Source organism: Microtus pennsylvanicus, chromosome 10 (genome assembly GCF_037038515.1).
Source record: "Microtus pennsylvanicus isolate mMicPen1 chromosome 10, mMicPen1.hap1, whole genome shotgun sequence".
Classification (NCBI taxonomy): domain Eukaryota; kingdom Metazoa; phylum Chordata; class Mammalia; order Rodentia; family Cricetidae; genus Microtus; species Microtus pennsylvanicus.
The window spans coordinates 110,177,036-110,194,749 of NC_134588.1; the positions used below are offsets into that span (position 1 = coordinate 110,177,036).

General features: G+C 51.7%; 2 protein-coding genes across 3 annotated transcripts in view; both read left to right on the plus strand.

The window, feature by feature from the left end:
• The window catches only part of Ints7 (integrator complex subunit 7), a 502,168-nt gene that overhangs the window by 399,273 nt on the left and 85,181 nt on the right, over positions 1 to 17,714 (plus strand). The gene's annotated exons all lie outside the window — the stretch shown is intronic.
• Positions 1,220 to 10,927, plus strand: Rd3 (RD3 regulator of GUCY2D). 2 transcript variants are annotated; one of them, XM_075987604.1, is made up of 3 exons: positions 1,220 to 1,521; positions 7,475 to 7,785; positions 9,237 to 10,927. In XM_075987604.1, the coding sequence occupies exons 2-3, from the start codon at positions 7,490 to 7,492 to the stop codon at positions 9,529 to 9,531; spliced, it is 591 nt and encodes a 196-aa protein (XP_075843719.1). In that variant the 5' UTR covers positions 1,220 to 1,521; positions 7,475 to 7,489; the 3' UTR covers positions 9,532 to 10,927. The 2 variants fall into 2 exon arrangements, with proteins under 2 accessions (XP_075843719.1, XP_075843720.1); XM_075987605.1 differs by lacking the exon at positions 1,220 to 1,521 and having other exon boundaries at positions 7,452 to 7,712; positions 9,234 to 9,489.

Genomic DNA, 17,714 nt, shown 5'->3' on the forward strand with positions numbered 1-17,714 from the left:
CCAGTCCCTTCTGACATCGTGACGTCAGCAGGCACGGGAGTAAAGGACCTTGGTTGCTCCTGCTCAGGGATTCTCAGGACTGCAGCCCTATAAAGCGGTGGCCTGCCTTTTGGGTCTTCATCCTTGGTCCTGGGACTGGTCAAAAGCACACAAGTCAAACTTTAGTTGAGGGAATACGGAAGGGGCTGGGCGGGCAGAGACAAGCAAAGGCTCCCAGAGAGAACTGTCCCCAGTCCTGTCCTGGCTCATGGCAAGGCAGCTACTCTGACCCAGGGGAAGGGTGCTTGCAGTTGGTCACCCTGTCCTGGCTCTTGCCTCCAGTTGTTCTGGCCTTCGCTGGCCTTAGATGGAGGTCGCCTGGGAACTGTAGAGGAGGTCCCTAGCCCGTCCTTTCGTGTGTTCGGGCTGCCATGATGTGAGCTTGCCAAGAGAGACATCTGACCTTAAGACCCAGCTCCTGACAGGAGACTCCACTGCCTCTGCCAGGCGAAGGAAGGCAGAAGAACCCGCACACTAACCACCTCCTACCCAAAACCTCCGATGTGCGTGCAGGAGGGGGTTCCGGTCTGAGCGGTCTGGCCTGGCTTACATTCTTCTTGGCTGAACTTTCTGCTTTCATTTCCATCACGACTGAATGAGACGCATCCAGAGCCACCCCCTTCCTGCTGTGGGTTCAGCCTCCCCTAGGCTGTACACAGTTCAGGCTGTTGCAGCTCACTGGGCCTTCCTCAGGGCCTCTTCACAGCTGCAAGACACACAGTACTCGTGGCCTAGAGCCAGAGTAGCTTACACGTGGCACCATGTCCACAGAGCAGAAAGACAGGGGCCTCATGCTAAGTGGGGTGAAGGGCTCAGCAGGGAGCCCGTGCCCAGGAAAATGTCCTCCCGGAGGAAAGAGTGCATCTGGTTCAGGGGCCATCCACCAGGCATCTGGGAACATCTGCCGTGAGAAGATGCGCCAGGAGTCTGGTGAGGTCAGTGGCACCTTACGGGTGGTGCTGGGAAAGGAAGGGGTTCAGATGTCTCCTGGGAACAGAGCTCTCTCTCCCAGCCTGATCTTCTTGCCATCTGTGTCAGGTCAGCCTCCTCTCTCTCTCCCAGCCCGATCTTCTTGCCATCTGAGTCAGGGCACCCTCCCTCATCAGCTAATACTGCTGCTGGCCAAGAGGCTTAGGTGGGTCTCCATGGCAACCACAGCTGGCCTGCCTCCAGGTTCTGCAGGGAGTAGTGGCTCAGCTCTAGGGACAGACACACACTCCACAAACACCAGCCCAGCTGGGGCCCTCCTTCAGTCGGTGCCTCCGGTAAAACGTCCCCGACAGGAGAAGCAGAAAGTCCAGGAGGCAGCCAGCAGAGAAAGAGTTGGGGGGCAGTGTGAGGATGGTGCCCACCGTTCTCCCTCTGCCCGTCTGCAAATGCTCAACTTTCTACTTCCCGTAGAAAAGATCAAGGCTCTCTCCTCCTAGACTGGGAAGCAGAAAGCAGGACCCCTACATTGCCCCAGAAGGAGGTGGATCTCAGGTAAGAGTGTGTGTGTGTATGGGGGGGGGTCTCCCTAGAAGTGGCAGCTTCCTGCCCTCCAAGTGAGCAGCTGCATCTTTAGGAGTCAGCCACACTTGGCTATGAACTTGGAGGGGAGACTCCCTGGCCATCTGGGAACCAGACAGTAGGCTGGATCTAGGACCCAGGTGGTGGTGGAAGGCTCCCTCAGTCCTCACTGGTCAAAGATGGGGCCAGGGGTTGCCTAGCCTGGTTCTTTCTTCATAAACTTGTGGGGGGGCTACGGCTGTTGTCTACTCTGGGCAGAGTGAGCCTCGGAGAGAAACCAGCCTTGGTGGTCCCTCTTGTGCTACGCAGAGGACATAGGCAAGGGAAAAAGCAAATCTCAAATCAGAGGGTGTCATCCATCTGGGAAATGTAAGTTCAGCACCTCTGAAGGGCAGAGTCAAATCTAGACATACAGCAGGGACCAAGGAATGTGTGGTCCCCACCACAGTGGAGCAGCCTATGAGGTCCCAGTAAGGTACCAGCGAGGGAACCTGGATGGAGGTGGGGAGGATCCAGGGGGTTGTGACATTGGGATGGAGGGAGAGTTTCTTAGAGATTGTCCACCATAGTCAGACCTGAATACTTGCACCTCTGCCTCAGTGTTAAGAAAACTGACTGAGACTCCATCCATTGACCTGTCTGCCATTCACCCACCTACGGCCCCATCTATCCACACGTACAACGGAACCACCCATTCACCTGCCCTCTCACCTGCCCATCCACCCACCCCACTGACCCATGCACCTACTCACTCAGTCTTTCCCCTGCCCATCCCCACACCCACTGACCCATCCATCCACTCACTCAGTCTTTCCCCTGCCCACCCATCCCCACACCCAGCTGCCTGTGCAGGTGCCTGTCCTTCGTTACAGACGCTGGAGTGATGGGTCCTGTGGCCACTGAGATCCATGCCATCTCTGTGGGGAGCAGTGAGGGCCCGGCTACAGGAGGAAGTTGACCCTCAGAGATGGGTTTGAGGGTTGATCAGTGAGGCAGAATTCTCATAGGCCAGGCCCGTTCACACCTGGCTCAGTGAATTATAGGTAAATTTTTCTAATGCCGGAAAGAATCAAGGCTAACTTGCAGCCAGTAAAGTTGACCTTGGGCCTCTGACAAACAGAGCCCTGGAGAGAATCAGTGAGAGAGAGCAGTTACACATGCTCTCTGGGCCTCTGCCAGAACCCAGGGTCTGGCCTTGGCTGATACTGCTGCTCTAAGAGGTAACCTATGCTCTAGGACAGCCTGGGTCAGGTGCCCTTAGACCCTAGGGTCACCAGGAACGCAGCCCTCTCTAGCCTGCAGATACTCAGCCGAGCTGTGGGAGCCCAGCCCTACAGGGGCAGAGCAGCAGCTGCTGGCCTGGGTGTGGCTCCCTCTGGACTAATAAATCAGGGTTCTTGGATGAAGGACAGCATCCCCTTCAGTGTGTGGCACCGGCGAGCATAGTGGTCCCCTCTATTGTCTAGGACCAGACTCCTCTTCCCTTGGGATTCAGGGCAGGCGTGGAACATTTCTAAGATGGAAAGCCACTGTCCTCAGGGAGTCCAGAAATGGGTGGAGGAAAGGCTCAGAGTATGAGCAGAGGAGGCAGTGTAATGAAGGGGATGGGGGAGTGACACCTAGGGGCAGTGGTGGGAATGAGGGCTTTTGTGTGGACCAGCCCCAGGTGCCCACAACCAGCTTCTCTCAGAAGATGGCGGCTCAGCTCAGGGCCAGGGAAGGCCAGGATCCAGGTTGGGGTGAAACTTGTACTAAGTCGTGGGGTTGGAGGGCAGGGTAGGCTTTCCCTTCTGTTCTACAGACTTCTGGGGGTCACTGCGAAAACATTTCTGAAGTGTTTCTAAATGAAACATCACCCGAGCTGGGTTGGATAAACCAGCTCTATGGAAATGCATCCATGGAAATACGCATAAGAACAACTTATAGCATAGCGACATCTGTGCTTTTCTAGATAGGTCGGATTATAAAATCTAGTGACATACCTAATAAACACTGCGTTCCAGAGCAGCGGTGAGCACACGATATTCACAAATAACAACGTTGAAGAGTCGGGACTATATTTTTGATCTTGGCTGGAGGTAAAGTCTCAGGTGTCAGGGTACTCCTGGGCTATGTGGTGGTCATTCCTACCTGGGGGAGATGCTATATTAAAATAATTTAGATTTATCTATTTTATGTGTATGCGTATTTTACGTGTGTGTGTGTGTGTGTGTGTGTGTGTGTGCATGCTCCACATGTGTGACTGGTGTCTGTGGAAATCCAGAAGTGGGAATCAGATCCCCAAGAATTGTGAACCACCATGTATGTAATGCTGACTCTCTGCAAGAGCAGCAAGTGCTCTGGACTGCATAGCTCCCCCTCTATCCCGGAAATGCTACATTTTAAATTAAAGGTGGAAACAAAGTGTTCCGAAGTTCTTAACTTGATTCTCCTAGGACCCCAGGGAAGAGTCCCGGCACAGGTGGACCAGCCTTGTGTTGTGAACGCTCTTGTCAGGCTTAGCTAATTTTACAGGAACCTGAAACAGGCACCCTCATTGCCCCTCTTACAGACGGGAAAACTGAGACTCTGGTGGTCTGAACATAGACTAGATGCGTCTAGTCTAGTGCCAGGTATGGCTGGCACTCTCTCCTCAGCCTCAGCTTGGACACAGATGTGTGGGGTACGGCTGGTACTCTCCCCAGTCTCAGGATGTCCCATCCGAGACAGAAATTGACCAAAGGGAAGGGGGACAACTAGGTCACCAAGCATGTCTGAGGTTGAAGGGAAGGTGAGACTGTGCTCCTTATCAGAAGAGACCGAGGGAGAGAAGAGAGGAGTAGCTACCATCAGAAACAGCATCCATCCTGCCCCATCTCCCAGCCATGGGAGAGAGACATATCCCCAAAATTCTCATAGACCATGGTGTTGGGGGTCTTTTCTTCTTTTCCCCACCTCGTGTCACCGTAGGCCAGCATTCTGCGTGTTTTCTCAGTCTTCTGGCAGGCAGAGAGGCTGTGCTCACTTCCAGACTGTGTACCAGGTTCTGGGAGGGAAGACTCAGGACTTCACACACCTTCTTTGGAGCGTCACAGAACCCCGGGGCGTGTGCTGCACAGTGTACCAGTCCCGTGCGTCGGTGAGGACCATAAGGCCTGCCTGAGAATGAGGCAGAGACTTCTCACTGGGGGTTCCTGGTCATCACACACGGATGGCAGAGGTTCCTTCCATCTAGGAGAGCTGACTCCAGAGGAAGCATTGCAATGACTCTCTATAGACCCCCACCTCAGACTCCAGACACTCATTCCTGAACACACACTCCCCGAGGGAGCCTCACATCTAGTGCAGTGGAAGGCAGGGCACAGGCCCACCGCCTGCCAACCTCAGGCCAGCCGGGCTCTGCCTGTGCCTGTGGTGGAGAATTCCACAGCCGCGTATGCAGACGTGCAGGGAAGTTGGAAGAAAAAGACACCAAAAGGCAAACACATATAGATAAAACAGCTGTTTTTGCTATATGCTGGAGTCACACGTTTGTGTGTGTAAACGCCCATGCGTGTTGCTTGTCTGAATGGTTGGAATGTAAGCCTGCCCACACCCACAAACACTCCAGCACAGTCTTCTAACATGCTCTTAGACCCCAGGGCTGCTTCACACCTAAGGAAACCAGCACTCAGTCCCCTAGACCCCAGGGCTGCTTCACACATAAGGAAACCAGCACTCAGTCCCCTAGACCCCAGGGCTGCTTCACACCTAAGGAAACCTGGCAGTCATTCTCCTAGACTCCAGGGCTGCTTCCCACCTAAGGAAACCAGCACTCACTTCCCTAGCCCCCAGGGCTGCTTCACACCTAAGGAAACCTGGCAGTCACTCCCTAGACCCCAGTGCTGCTTCACACCTAAGTAAACCAGCATTTACTCCTAGCATCCAGGCTGGTATCTGAGACTGTCAGTGGGCCTGAATGGGGAGCAGGCCTCCATGACAGGCTCTGAGCTCCCCAAGGCCCTGTCACAGGCTGCAGTGGTGAACTAGAATGTGAGGGGCTTTGGAAGCTTGCCTGGAGTTCCATTCCTGAGGGGGAGCAAGGCCTCCAGAGGGGGTAGTGAGAAGAGCTGAGGAGCAAAAACTACAATCCCGCAGGGCAGGTCACACACAGTCTGCCTGGTCCTGGAGTCTGTCTGTCTGACAGCTGTCTAAAGACTGTCCTTCCCTTCCCCCATCCTCCCTCCCCATCCTGTGGCCTTAAGAACTTAATCGGGCTTGCCCCTAGAGCTTCCTGGGGGAGCAGCTGGCACCCGGGACAGAAATAGCTGCAGCAGAAGTCTAGGCCAGTGTGGAGAAGCACGGGGTGGCGGTGGGGGGAGGGAAGAAAGCTGAGAATGCCTTCCCCTTTCCAGTGAGACTCCAAGCTGGGGCCCAGAAGTTTAGGGTTAACAGAGCTCGGTCTCAGGAGGCCCACCCAGCCTTAGCCGCTGAAAAATATCTGCCTATACAGGCCAACTTAGGTCTCCAGGAGAGAGGGACCCAGGAGGCGCCTCTTGAGACCAGCTCTGATGAGGGGTTGAACACTTCCCTGGGGGTACTGGCCATTTGGACTAAATCTTTTTGTTCATTTGTTTTTTAATCCTTTTTGAGACAGTGTTTCTGTGCGTAACAGCCCTGGCTGTTCTGGAACTCACTCTGTAGACCAGGCTGGCCTCGAACTCATTATAGATCCATCTGCTTCTGACTCTTGAGTGCTGGGATTAAAGATGTGCGCCACCACCGCCCGGCTTACGTTTTCATCTTTTGTGAACCGTCCATTCATTTTATCGGCCCACTTACTGTCCTTGGACTTCTTGCTTATTTTTTTAATTCTTTGTATATTTTAGATATTAATTCTCTGCCATGTGTGCATCCATCAGGTCGAAGGTTCTCTCCTATTCTGTAGGCTCCTCCACTCAGTTAACTCTCCTTTAAATGTCACCTGCCTCTGTTGGTCCATTGTCGGCCTTATTTCCTGGGCCTTGCCTATGCTTGTGTCTGAAGTGTCCCTACGGTTTCTCCCACAGTTATGGAAGTCTGATCACTCTGGAACTGGTTTGCACCGTGTTCTGCGCAGGCAGCCCTGTGCACACCTGGGACCGCCATCTCTCTCAGCCCTCGTGTCTGACGTCTGCCTTCACTCTTACCCTCTCATCCACAAACTGCTTCTCTGAACCCCTTTATCACCTAGTGTTCCCCATAGATACTGAGTGCGCTCTGCCCAGACATGAGATTCAAGTCTCATGTCCCGTGGAGAGCAGCGCCCCCACATACTTCCCTGTTTGTGGTCCTCCACTGAGTGGCTGATGCTTACTGGATGAATGAATTATGAACAGATAGTGGGTGAGCTGAGTTTTATTGGGGCGATGTCAACCTACACACTTTTAAGTGTACTGGCCTTAGTCTGGAGGGACCCGAAACAGCGTTTTCTTATGGGACTAGTCCTGGGGTGTAAGTGTGTGTGTGTGTTGTGTGTGTATGTTGTATGTGTGTTGTGAGTGTTGTGTGTGTGTTGTGTGTGTATCCCCTATAGATAATGGGGATACGATTGTGCCCAGCTGCACATGGACTGTTTCCTGTTTCGGGTAGGCTTAGTGAGATTTAGGGAACAATTACTCTGGATTCAGTCACCAGAATTCCTTCAGGATTCTTATCACCATGGCTGCATATGTTATTTCTCTGTAATGTTTACAGTGACCTGAGCTTATTCACAACTGCTTCTCAAATGGCCCTATCTTGTTTTCCATAATTAAGAATTCTGCTTAAAGAGATTGTGACCTACATGAGGCTGCACAGCTGTAAGGGGTGGGGGTGGGAGCGGATATTTTCAGCTGGAGCCAAATTCTCCTCTCTCCTTCTTAGTCTCTTGGGTTTTCCACTAGCTGACAAGGGACACAGAGAAGACCCACCCACTTCTCTGTCACAGCAGGCCTGGGGGACCATGTCCCTCATCCCATGGTTCCGGTGGAATGACACCCCGTCCCGGCTGTCAGCCCGGAGCCCAGCTGAGATGGTGCTGGAGACACTTATGATGGAGCTGGCTGGGCAGATGCGCGAGGTGGAAAGGCAGCAGAGGGAGCGTCGCAACGCAGTCAGGAAGATCTGCACGGGAGTTGACTACAGCTGGCTGGCCAGCGCGCCCAGGCCCACCTATGACCTCAGCCCTGCGGAACGGCTGCAGCTGGAGGATGTATGTGCCAAGATCCACCCATCCTACTGTGGGCCTGCCATCCTCAGGTAACCCTAGCATTGCCCTGGGGACCAACGGTGACCTGAGGGCTCCAGAGAGGGTAACTGCTGTTGCAGCTGCCTGAGGCACTAGGAGCTGAGCCAGAGGGCATTAGTGGCCCAGATACATGTTAGCTGGGATAGGGCAGGAAAAGGAACCCAAAGAGCATATAAGGGGGGGCTTCTTCTGGGGCTGGAGGCAGATCCTGGAGGCCCTCAGGTTATGATGGGTGAGGCTCAAAGCCCATAAACTCTCTCCTCCCTGCCTGGGTGGTCAGGAAGCTGCGCACTAAGAACATCTCCTTTGTCATCTGTTATCTTCTATGTCCCTGCTGCTTCTGCATCAGGATTCCTTCTTTAGGACCTTTCCCCTCAACCTCTCCAAAACTAGTGTCTTAATTATTCTGTTTCAGCCTGAGGTGTGAGTGTGTGTTTGGGGGAGAGGGAACATGGCTCAGAGAATGTGTGAGAGTACAGGCACCAAACGTGTAAAGCTTGGATACAGCCAGATCCAGAGCTTAAACCACCTCCCTGAAGCTGTGACCCATCTAGCTCTGTCCACACTGAATTGGCACAGGCAGTCCCAAACCAGGAATGGTTCCAAAGGAGGAGAAGTTCCTCGTCGGCGTTTCTCTTTGTGGAGCACAAATCTACAGCTAATAATGTTAACCCCAACTCCTGCAATGGCTGCTGCCACCTCTACATTCTGAGATCTCTCTTTGAAATGCTCCTCCAAAGAGGGCTTTGCCTTTATTTTCCCCCTTTGGTTTTGTGGTCTTCTTGCTGGCTGCCTTCCGTTCAGACCGCTGTCTCCCATTTTCCTGGTTCTACATGATGGGAGTCCCTGAAAGTATTCAGAAGAGAGTGTGGGGCTGAGGTCAAAGCCACAGTGAGGGGACAGCCGTGTTGCCTCCTGGCTTTCCTGTCTGCCCCTGTTGAGTGCTGGCTCTCTAGAGGGTGGAGGAAGGCAAGGATCAGACGGATGATTCTTGAGCTCCAGGGAGAAATCTTCATGGCAGAGGAAGCAGCTCTGGAGACACACGAGGACCAAGGAGGCACAATTGTCCTTCCTGCTGAGGAAGGAGAAGGGCCCCTGTGATAGCACAGTGTGTCTATCATCCTGAAGAGACATGGAGCTGGGGGAGATGGGACTCTGTGATTACACACAATGACATAACCAGACATGCATCTCAGAGCAATCACCAGGACAGGTGGGACACAGAAAGTCTTACACAGCCAAGCTGCAGTCTCAGTGTGTACCTTTGAGGACTCTGCCCTCCCCCAGCCTTAGGCTAGTGTCAGGTTACTTTGTCCGTGAGCGTGAACCTTGCAAAAAGGCAGGAAATCGAGGCTCAGAGGTGAGCAGAGATAGGATTTGAGCTCAATATTTACTGGGACAAGAGTAAGGCAGGGAGTTCCCTGCAGGTGGGATGCTCAGCCCCACCACATCGTCCCTGCAGGTTCCGACAGCTGCTGGCTGAGAGGGAGCCCGAGGTGCAGGAGGTGGCGCGGCTTTTCCGCTCCGTGCTGCAGGAGGCCCTGGAGAAGTCGAAGCAGGAGGAGGAAGCCCATAAACTGACGCGTCAGTGGAGTTTGAGGCCTCGCGGCAGCCTATCATCCTCCTTTAAAAGCCGTGCACGCATCGCCCCCTTCGCCAGTGACATCAGGACCATCTCCGAGGACGTGGAGCGCGATGCGCCACCCCCGCCACGTACCTGGAGCATGCCGGAGTTCAGGGCGCCCCAGGCCGACTGACCTCCGTGGGCAGGCACCTGCTGGAGGGAATGACAGGCCGGTGACCAGGTTGCCGGTACTGGAACTTCCCCACCTATCCCGAAGACCCACCAAGCAGCACTGCTGACCACCGAGCCGCCTACTCCACGGAGCACAACTGCTTGGCTACAGGGAGGAGTCAGGACTTGAGCCCTATTCCTCCCCAATAAGGTCTCCAGGTCCCAGGCTGATGCAGGCACAAGGCCTGGCATCGTCTCCTTCTCATCTCCTACCACTGTCTAGAACAGGGGACAAGCGTCTGCCTCCTCCTCATCCCAATTCCGGGATGCCCTATTCACCCCCATCCGTTCAGGGCATGTTTTCTGACGACCAGATGACACTCACTGCAGGGTAGCCACAGTCTCGTAGTCCAGGACAGCTGGTGGGGACCACAGAGACTGTTCAACTCACTCTTGAGCTAGACTCCCAAGGGTCTCACTGCTTTTGCCTTAACCTGGTCCCTCTAGTGTGGAACTGATCCTGCCTCTGAGGACCAATGGCTACATCTCCAGCCGCTGTATGTAGTCTTACCTATTCCTTACCACCACACGGGCCAGGTTGGGGTCAAGGCTGCTCTCCAGGAAAAGTAGTTAGGAATAGTTAGGATGATCACGACCCCCACGGTGTCATCGTGTGGAGTGTGGCCAATTCAGTTAGGGCTTGGAAGCCTCCAGACCCTGCTGCTAGAGCTGAGGCCTCTGCTCACACCTGCCCTCCAGTTTTCCTAGGAAGTGAGGTCACCTCCAGTGTCTGAGCGACCAGTCCCATGTAGTGTCCCACAGCTTCATGCTCTAACTGGCGCACGTGTGGGAGGCCTGTGAAAAATCTGGAAGGTGAGGTGCCCCCACACACTCTGGGCTAGAAGTGGGGTTCAGGGTAGTGGGTGAGCCAAGTGTCTGTCTCCAATTCCCAGTGCATGTGCAGAAAACACAAGTGAACCTTATAATAGTGCAAATAAAATGCCAGGGGAGGGAAAAAGCACCAGAGAATGCATGTAGTCCCAGGCTCAGTGGGATGTCTCCGTGTGTGTGTGTGTCTGTGTGTGTGCGTATGTGTGTGTCTCCCCTTCCTTCTCCTTCTCTCTTCTCCTCTTCCTCCCTTCCTCTCCACTCCTCCCTCCTCTTCCTCTCTTCCTTCAAGACAGGATCCGACTATTCTGACTGGCTGGTCAAGCGGTTCTTCTGCTTCAGCCTCTTGAGTGTTGAGGCCACAGAATGGACACTCCTTTTAGGGATCTGGTTTTAGGTGACTTCCCTGGAATCGGGATTGAGAGTGACAGGGTGACGCCTTTCATCCACCGTTGTCAGGATGAAGGAGCCGACTGACTCATTAGTGTAACCCCTTCTAAATAAAAACACCTTGAACGTACGTTCACTAGAAGATACTGAAAAGTTCATTCCGCTGCCAAGCTTGGGATGGAGACCCAAAGGGACCTGTGTTGTGTGATGGGAGCTCACTTTGATTCCGTGGGTTTGTGGATGCTTCAGCTGTGACACCCAGAACTGAAAAGACTTTGAAAGAAGTCTACAGTTGGGAGGAAATGCTGAGGGAGATGGAGCTCACTGGGCACCCTGGCTGAAGCCCTCACTGTGAGGGAGGGAGGGAGGGAGGGAGGGAGGGAGGGAGGGAGGGAGGGAGGGAGGGAGGGAGGGAAGGAGGGAGGGAGGGAGGGAGGGAAGGAGGGAGGGAGAGAAGGAGGTTCAGAGGCACCCTTGGAGGAAGACTGATTTCTTCTTCCAGGTCTCACCGAAGGAAAGGAAAGCCTGAGGTGGTGAACTTGCTTTTGAATGACAGGCAGGGCAGCCCACGGCCCTGTCAGCCTCCTCAGTGCTGTTCTGCTTTGTCCTGTTTCAGCTGTGACATGCAAGCCCGCAAGGGTTCCGCAGCCAGCTCTCTGCACCCAGGCTGTTGAAGGGCCTGGTGGCTCTCGCTGCCATTTTTACCTAAACTCGGGAACAGCAAACAAAAATGTCTGACAAGCAACTGGTGGTGGGGGTGGGAGGTGGATTCCCTCTGCAGCCTTTGCCTGCTACGCTGGGGCTGGAGCTGCAGTACCTGATAACTGCGCTTGATTTGTGGGGCGTTTTATTTGTTATGAAAACTTCCAAGTACTAGAAAGTAAAGGGAGCTTGAATAGTTATTAATATTAATAACTAAGATTTCAATCAGTTATCTGGGCAGACACTTTAATATGAATCTCAGTTATATTTCTGCACTCTGGAATACTTCAGTGTGCTCTGTAAAGAGAAGATCCCAGAAGATGGGGTAAGAAAAGAATGACTGGGAATGTGGCATATGCTTTTGTCTGAGCACTCGGGAGGCAGAGGCAGGCGGATCTCTGAGTTCCAGGGCAGCCTGGTCTACAGGGCGAGTTCCAGGACAGCCAGGGATACACAGAAAAACACCCTTGAAAAATATTATGTATTATATGTGTGTGTGTAAAACATTGCTGTTCTAACTGCTAATAACATTAACACTAACTCTTTCACATTATCTAATAACGAGCCCGCACTGAAATTACCTAGATAGACTTCCTCCAACATACGACTCCTGCGGTTTGTTTCTAAGAACTAGGGTCCATAAAATCTCTCACATCGACAGAAAGTTATGATTGATTTTCACTCAGTAGTAGTGCTCTGGACTCCTACAATGGAGTGTTGTTTGTGGAGCACCCTGGTGATGAAGAGCTAATAAACAGTGACCCTGAGAGTCTCTAAAGATGCTCTCTGCTCAGATCGTCATAGTGGCTGTTTGGGAAAAATTCCTCAACACAGCCAAGATTCTCTCTAATTCTCTGAAATAATGTCCGCAACAGTACCAAAAATACAGCGGTTTGGATGTGGGTGCTCTCCTGAGGGTCTGACTTAAGGCGTGGTCAGCAGCTGGGGGTGTGGCCAGGAAAGATGCTCTAGGGCACCTCCCTTCCTCAGGGTAGTCTGTGGACTGAACCATCACTGATGGCATAATGTGGGGTATGAGGCCTTGCTGGAGGACGGGGGTCACTGGGCTCTGTCCCTGGCCTCTTCACCTGCCCTTCCCTCCACTTTCTCAGATCCAGGATGCCCTTCCGCCTAATGCTCCGCTTCACCACAGGCCCAGGTCAGTGAGGCAGAGCGAGCGTGAAACTTCCAAAGCTGTGAGCCGAGTCCTTCCTCCTCCATGTTTCCGGGGTAAAATGTCCTGGGATGGGAGAGCAAGCACCACACTTAATCTGCTTTGTGTTCGAAGCCGCTCCTTGCCACACCCATTTGCGGTGTGTCTCTGAGCTTGCAAATAGCAACGAAAAACCATTTCCTCTTTCTTCTCATTAGAGACAGAACTAAAATCCATTAAATAATTGAGGGGAAATAGCTATAACCATAACTGTAAAGGCAGGTAATGAAAAGAAAAAGGATTTTATTTTATTGCCGGGTTAATGAGAAAATCCAAGGCTCAACCATGGTAGGCAAGCATTCCACAGCATCTTCTCTGTGGCCGATGTCCATGTCAGATGCCCTCGTTCTAAAGTTTGCCACGTTAGAAAGCATTCAACCAGTAACCAGCAAAGCATGCTGCTTCAAAGTTTATCCGATAAACCAGCTTTTAGACAATCATCTGCACGTGTTTCTAGTGCAAGCGCACATATACATGTGTCTGGAAATTAGCTCCTGCTGCTTTCTGCGTTGTCATGTGTATTATATTAAATCAACACCGTGAGATCTAAAGGTGCTAACCGAAAAATAGAAATGCTTGCTAAAACTTTTCTCCACCATAGCTAAAAGAAAACTAATAAATACTTTTTAGAGTTTTATAAATATTCCTGAGTTTGTCTATTCTTGAGAAAAGTGTTCACAAGTCCAGAGAGGCTGCATTTTTCTAGCATGTTCCATCATGTTGTCCAGCTCAAGTCCAGTCGTGGTTCCTTTGCTGAAACACAGTCCTTACTCCCTAAGCCTGATTTCCTTGTCCTGGCTAGAATTTGGCTGGGGAGGTGAGAGGTCTGGACACAGTGGACAGGAAGGAGGAAGACATTCCAGGAACCAGCTCTGAACTGGGACCTATGCTGCTGGCAAGAGGCTATTCTGGTCCCTACTGGGGCCAGACACATCTGCTGGACTCACACTAAATGGTTTCAGACCAGGACAAAAGCAGTCACAAGCAGCAGGTAAGCAGACCTGACCAACAAAGCTGCCAAAGGAGTTGGGGAACTACATCTTTTCTCCAAGGAAGCCATCGGTGACTCTGCTACGGACAGAGGGCTGTCTGTCATAGAGAAAATTTTCTGAGTGGTCCTTATGGTTCACATAGCATCTCAGTGTCATCTCAGGAACTGACAGGTGCTGTGTGCTGGCCTGGGACTGGGGATCAGCACTGGGACCAGGCTCCTCCGCCTGCTGCACCGCTGTCTGAAGCACAGTCCCTCAGAAGAACAGCCCAAGTATCCCTGTCACTGCGCTGATCATGCAGAAATGTGTATGCCCTTACTCCCTGGCTCTCCTTCCATCAACACTCTACTGCCTCCTGTGTGTGTGAGTCTCAGGTGCCGGAGTCTTTTATGCCTGTGTTTCTTCCGAACCCAGAGTAAGCACTTTACACATACAGGATGAGCATCTGGATCTCAACATAGAGTTTTCAGAGGCAGAGGGAGGAGCATGAGGCATTTTTGATGTGTTTCTACTGCTCATCAGATTGTTAGTTCTCAGAGATAACGGTCCATGTCTGATTTCAGTTTACATCTCCCAAGCGATGGCTGGCACATGGTAGAAAGTGAACAGACTTTTTATTTCACTTATTGTGCTGGGTAGCTTTACGTCACTCGACACAAGCTGGAGTCATCTGAAAGGAGGGAACCTCAGTTGAGAAGAAACCTCCATGAGATCTGGCTGTAGCACAATTTCTTAGTGGTTGATGTGGGAGGGCCCAGTCCTTTGTGGGTGGAGTCATCCCTGGGCTGGTGGTCCTGAGTTCTATAGAAAAGCAGGCTGAATAAGCCACGGGGAGCAAGCCAGTAAGCAGCACCCCTTCATGGGCTCTGCAGCAGCTCCTGCCTCCAGGTTCCTGCCCTGTTTGAGTTCCTGTCCTGACCCCTTTGAGATGAAGGAGGTGGAAGTTGACTTAACCCCTTCCTCCCCAAGTTGCTTTGGTCATGGTGTCCATCATCGCAATAGTCGCCCGAACTAAGACACTTTCAAACATTTATTGAACAGTTCTGTATAGAGTATCCACCTGGGAGCTGGGTCGAGGTAGGACTACGTGAGGGGTTCTCCTCGATGAGATAAAGCTAAGTGTTTGATTATCTGAGTCGCTCAAACAGCTCTGGGAGGAGGTGGGATTTCCCGAGAACAAAATGACAGGTGTGCGTGTGTGTGTGTGTGTGAGTGTGTGTGTATGCGTCTCAGTGAGTCTGGGTTGCTGTACTCATTTTGAGAGTGCCTTTCCTTGCCCACTGTTGCGCTTGAGGTAGATGCATCTACTTGGCAGGGGGCCCTTTGGAAAGAGGCAGAGGCACCCGCACTATAGTTCTGCATGGTGTAGTGATCAGTCAACGCTGGACTGTATACACAGCAGTGGAAACATTCCTAGCTGCAGTACATCTGAGCACAACGCATTGCTTGCGTGCCAAGTGGCATGGGGGCAGTGCTGTTGACAACAGTGAGCAACGGACTGCTGTGTGTTCCGTGCTGTGCTTCTGCTGTGAGTTCAGAAAACACTCTATTATTATGAAAAGGTAACAACTGCAGGCAAGCCCTCAGCAAGAACTCCGGAGGAGAACCTGGTTATCTTAGTAGTCTGTGTGCTGTGATCCTTTCAGTGGGACAGGACTTGGATGCAGCCCCAGTGATTACAATTCTGACTCAGACCTGCAGGTGACATTCTCTGCAGGACGGAGTCAGGACAATGTGTATGTTTATGTCTTAGTTTTCAGCAAAAGTTTAAAAAACTTAAAAGTAAAAAAGCTTATTGATGGGAGGCTGGGAGGAGGTGGAAATTTGTTTTTTTTTTTATTCTCCTTTTATCAATAAAAAAAAAAGAAAAGAAAAGCTTATTGAAGAGGATACAAAGAAATATTTTGGGAGCTGGAAAGATGGCTCAGTGGTTAAGAGCCCTGGCTGCTCTTCCAGAGGATTTGAATTCAAGTCCCCAAACTTCCACCGCGGCTCCAGTTCCAGGAGATCCAATGCCCTGTGGGCACTACGAATATATATGGTGCATATACATTTTTATGCAGATAAAACACCCATACACAGAAACTAAAAATAAATCTTTTAAAAAAAATCCCCAAATGTCTGGGAGGTGAATGCCTGAGAACATCTCAGAATGCCGTTCTGTTCTCAAAACAACCCGCGTTTTCAGAATGGCTGGTCTCCACAGGCCTTCATTTCAACTCTTTTCCTATCTTTAATACTTCTGCCATCTACAGGATGAAAGCCTTAAACTTCTGGTTTAGTTCCTTTTAGTTACATTTTTTTTCCTAAGTCAGGGAGTTTTTTGAACACATAATTCTGAGAGTAGAGACCCTCAAACATCCCAAGATTGAATATAGCATGTGAATGTACATTTTATTTCCAGAGCAAAGTACAGCTTTTACTGAGTGTTCAAAGCGATGGGACTCTGAGCTTAAAGCGTGTCTCTGCACCCGGCGCACGCGGTCGCTCACTGCTCCCGTGCTGGGTCGGCGGCGGAGACGTCTGTGGGTCACAGCCCGCCTGTGATCGCCACTTGCTGGAAACTTCCCTCCGACGGCGGAGCCGGAGAACCCGGGAACCCCGCGGACTTGAGTCCCACGGCCCACCGAGCACGGCTGGGCGGGACTTCCGGGAGCGCTTGCCCCCGCCCCGCCGAAAAACCGCACAGCGCGGGGGCGGGGCAAAAGTCTCTTCCGGCTCCCGCTGTGGCCCGGGCTGAGCCCTCTGGGCGACTTCCGGTTAGGACCTTCTCGGGTGTGGGTTCGCTTGCAGCTGCTTCCTCCCGCGGAGCCTTGTCACGCGTGGTGGACGGCGTCAGGCTTTGTAATTTTATTAGTCGATCGTGACCAGGGTTTGAGACTACATGTTTTTGCAGGTTAATCTGCCCTGGTTTAAGGACCGCTTCCGTCTAGCGTCTTCCTTTAGTGTTCCGGGGAAGTGATTTTCTTCTCGTTTTGCAGTATTTGTTTCAGGTTTGGCTCCGGCGGTTTTTGTTGTCATACTTTATCACAGTGATGGTGTTTGGTGGCTGATCTTCCTGTTTTTTTTTTTACTCGACCTTTTTGTTTTGGTAGTTTGACAGGTAACAATTTTGACTTTTACCTCACTGGATAGAACCTCGAAGGGCACCTGTTTCAAGGTGGCATCTTATGTTTCTCCAGATTTCTGGTAGACAGTTTTTAAAAGAAAATTACAATATTCATTTTCTTCTCTGAGCCATTTTTATTATTATTATTTTCTAATTAGAAATGACTACGGTCTCTCAAATATTTTAAGTACCAGTCTGGGAGGGGATCATTATATGTTTTCTCCATTGTTTAAAATAGTAGGTTTTCCAGTGGTGATTCCCCACGTACAGTAAATGAATATGAATCACAGCGCCATGCCGTTAAAGTTCCCAGAAATGGCAAAAGATGCAGCAAGGACGTGTGGTCTATGGGACGCTTTGCGGTGGACTATAGGCAGGAGCTTGCAGCCTCTATCACCAGCGATTTTAATAACAGATGGCCCTCCTCACCCTATGAGCCCCCAACAGCGCGTGCTCCCAAGTCAGGCCCACCCCGAAAACCTACAAGGGGAGCATACCCCTAATTCTCCTATCGGGTGTGTTTTCCACAGCCCGTCCTTCCAGTCCCTACTTCAGCCTGTCCCTGAAGATGCAGACTCAAATATTCACACCCTACTTCCCTACAGGCCAGTTCTTCACATCCTTGGCTGTTAATTGCCTGGTCCCCAACCCCCTGGGACAAGGCAATTTGCCAGCCCAGCCCAGAATTCCGTGCTTTCTCTGCTTGCTTATAGCAGTGCAAACGTGGCCGACCTCTACAGCGCGAGTCTATGGACCTGAACCAACAAGGCGGAAGCACTCAGACCTCCCAGAGTGTGCCAGACGTACACTTCAGATGCCTTACAATATTTTGGGAACAAAACAATTTTTTTTTCTTTTAAGACTTTGTAAAACTGGTCAGTGGTGGCGCACGCACATGCCTTTAATCCCAG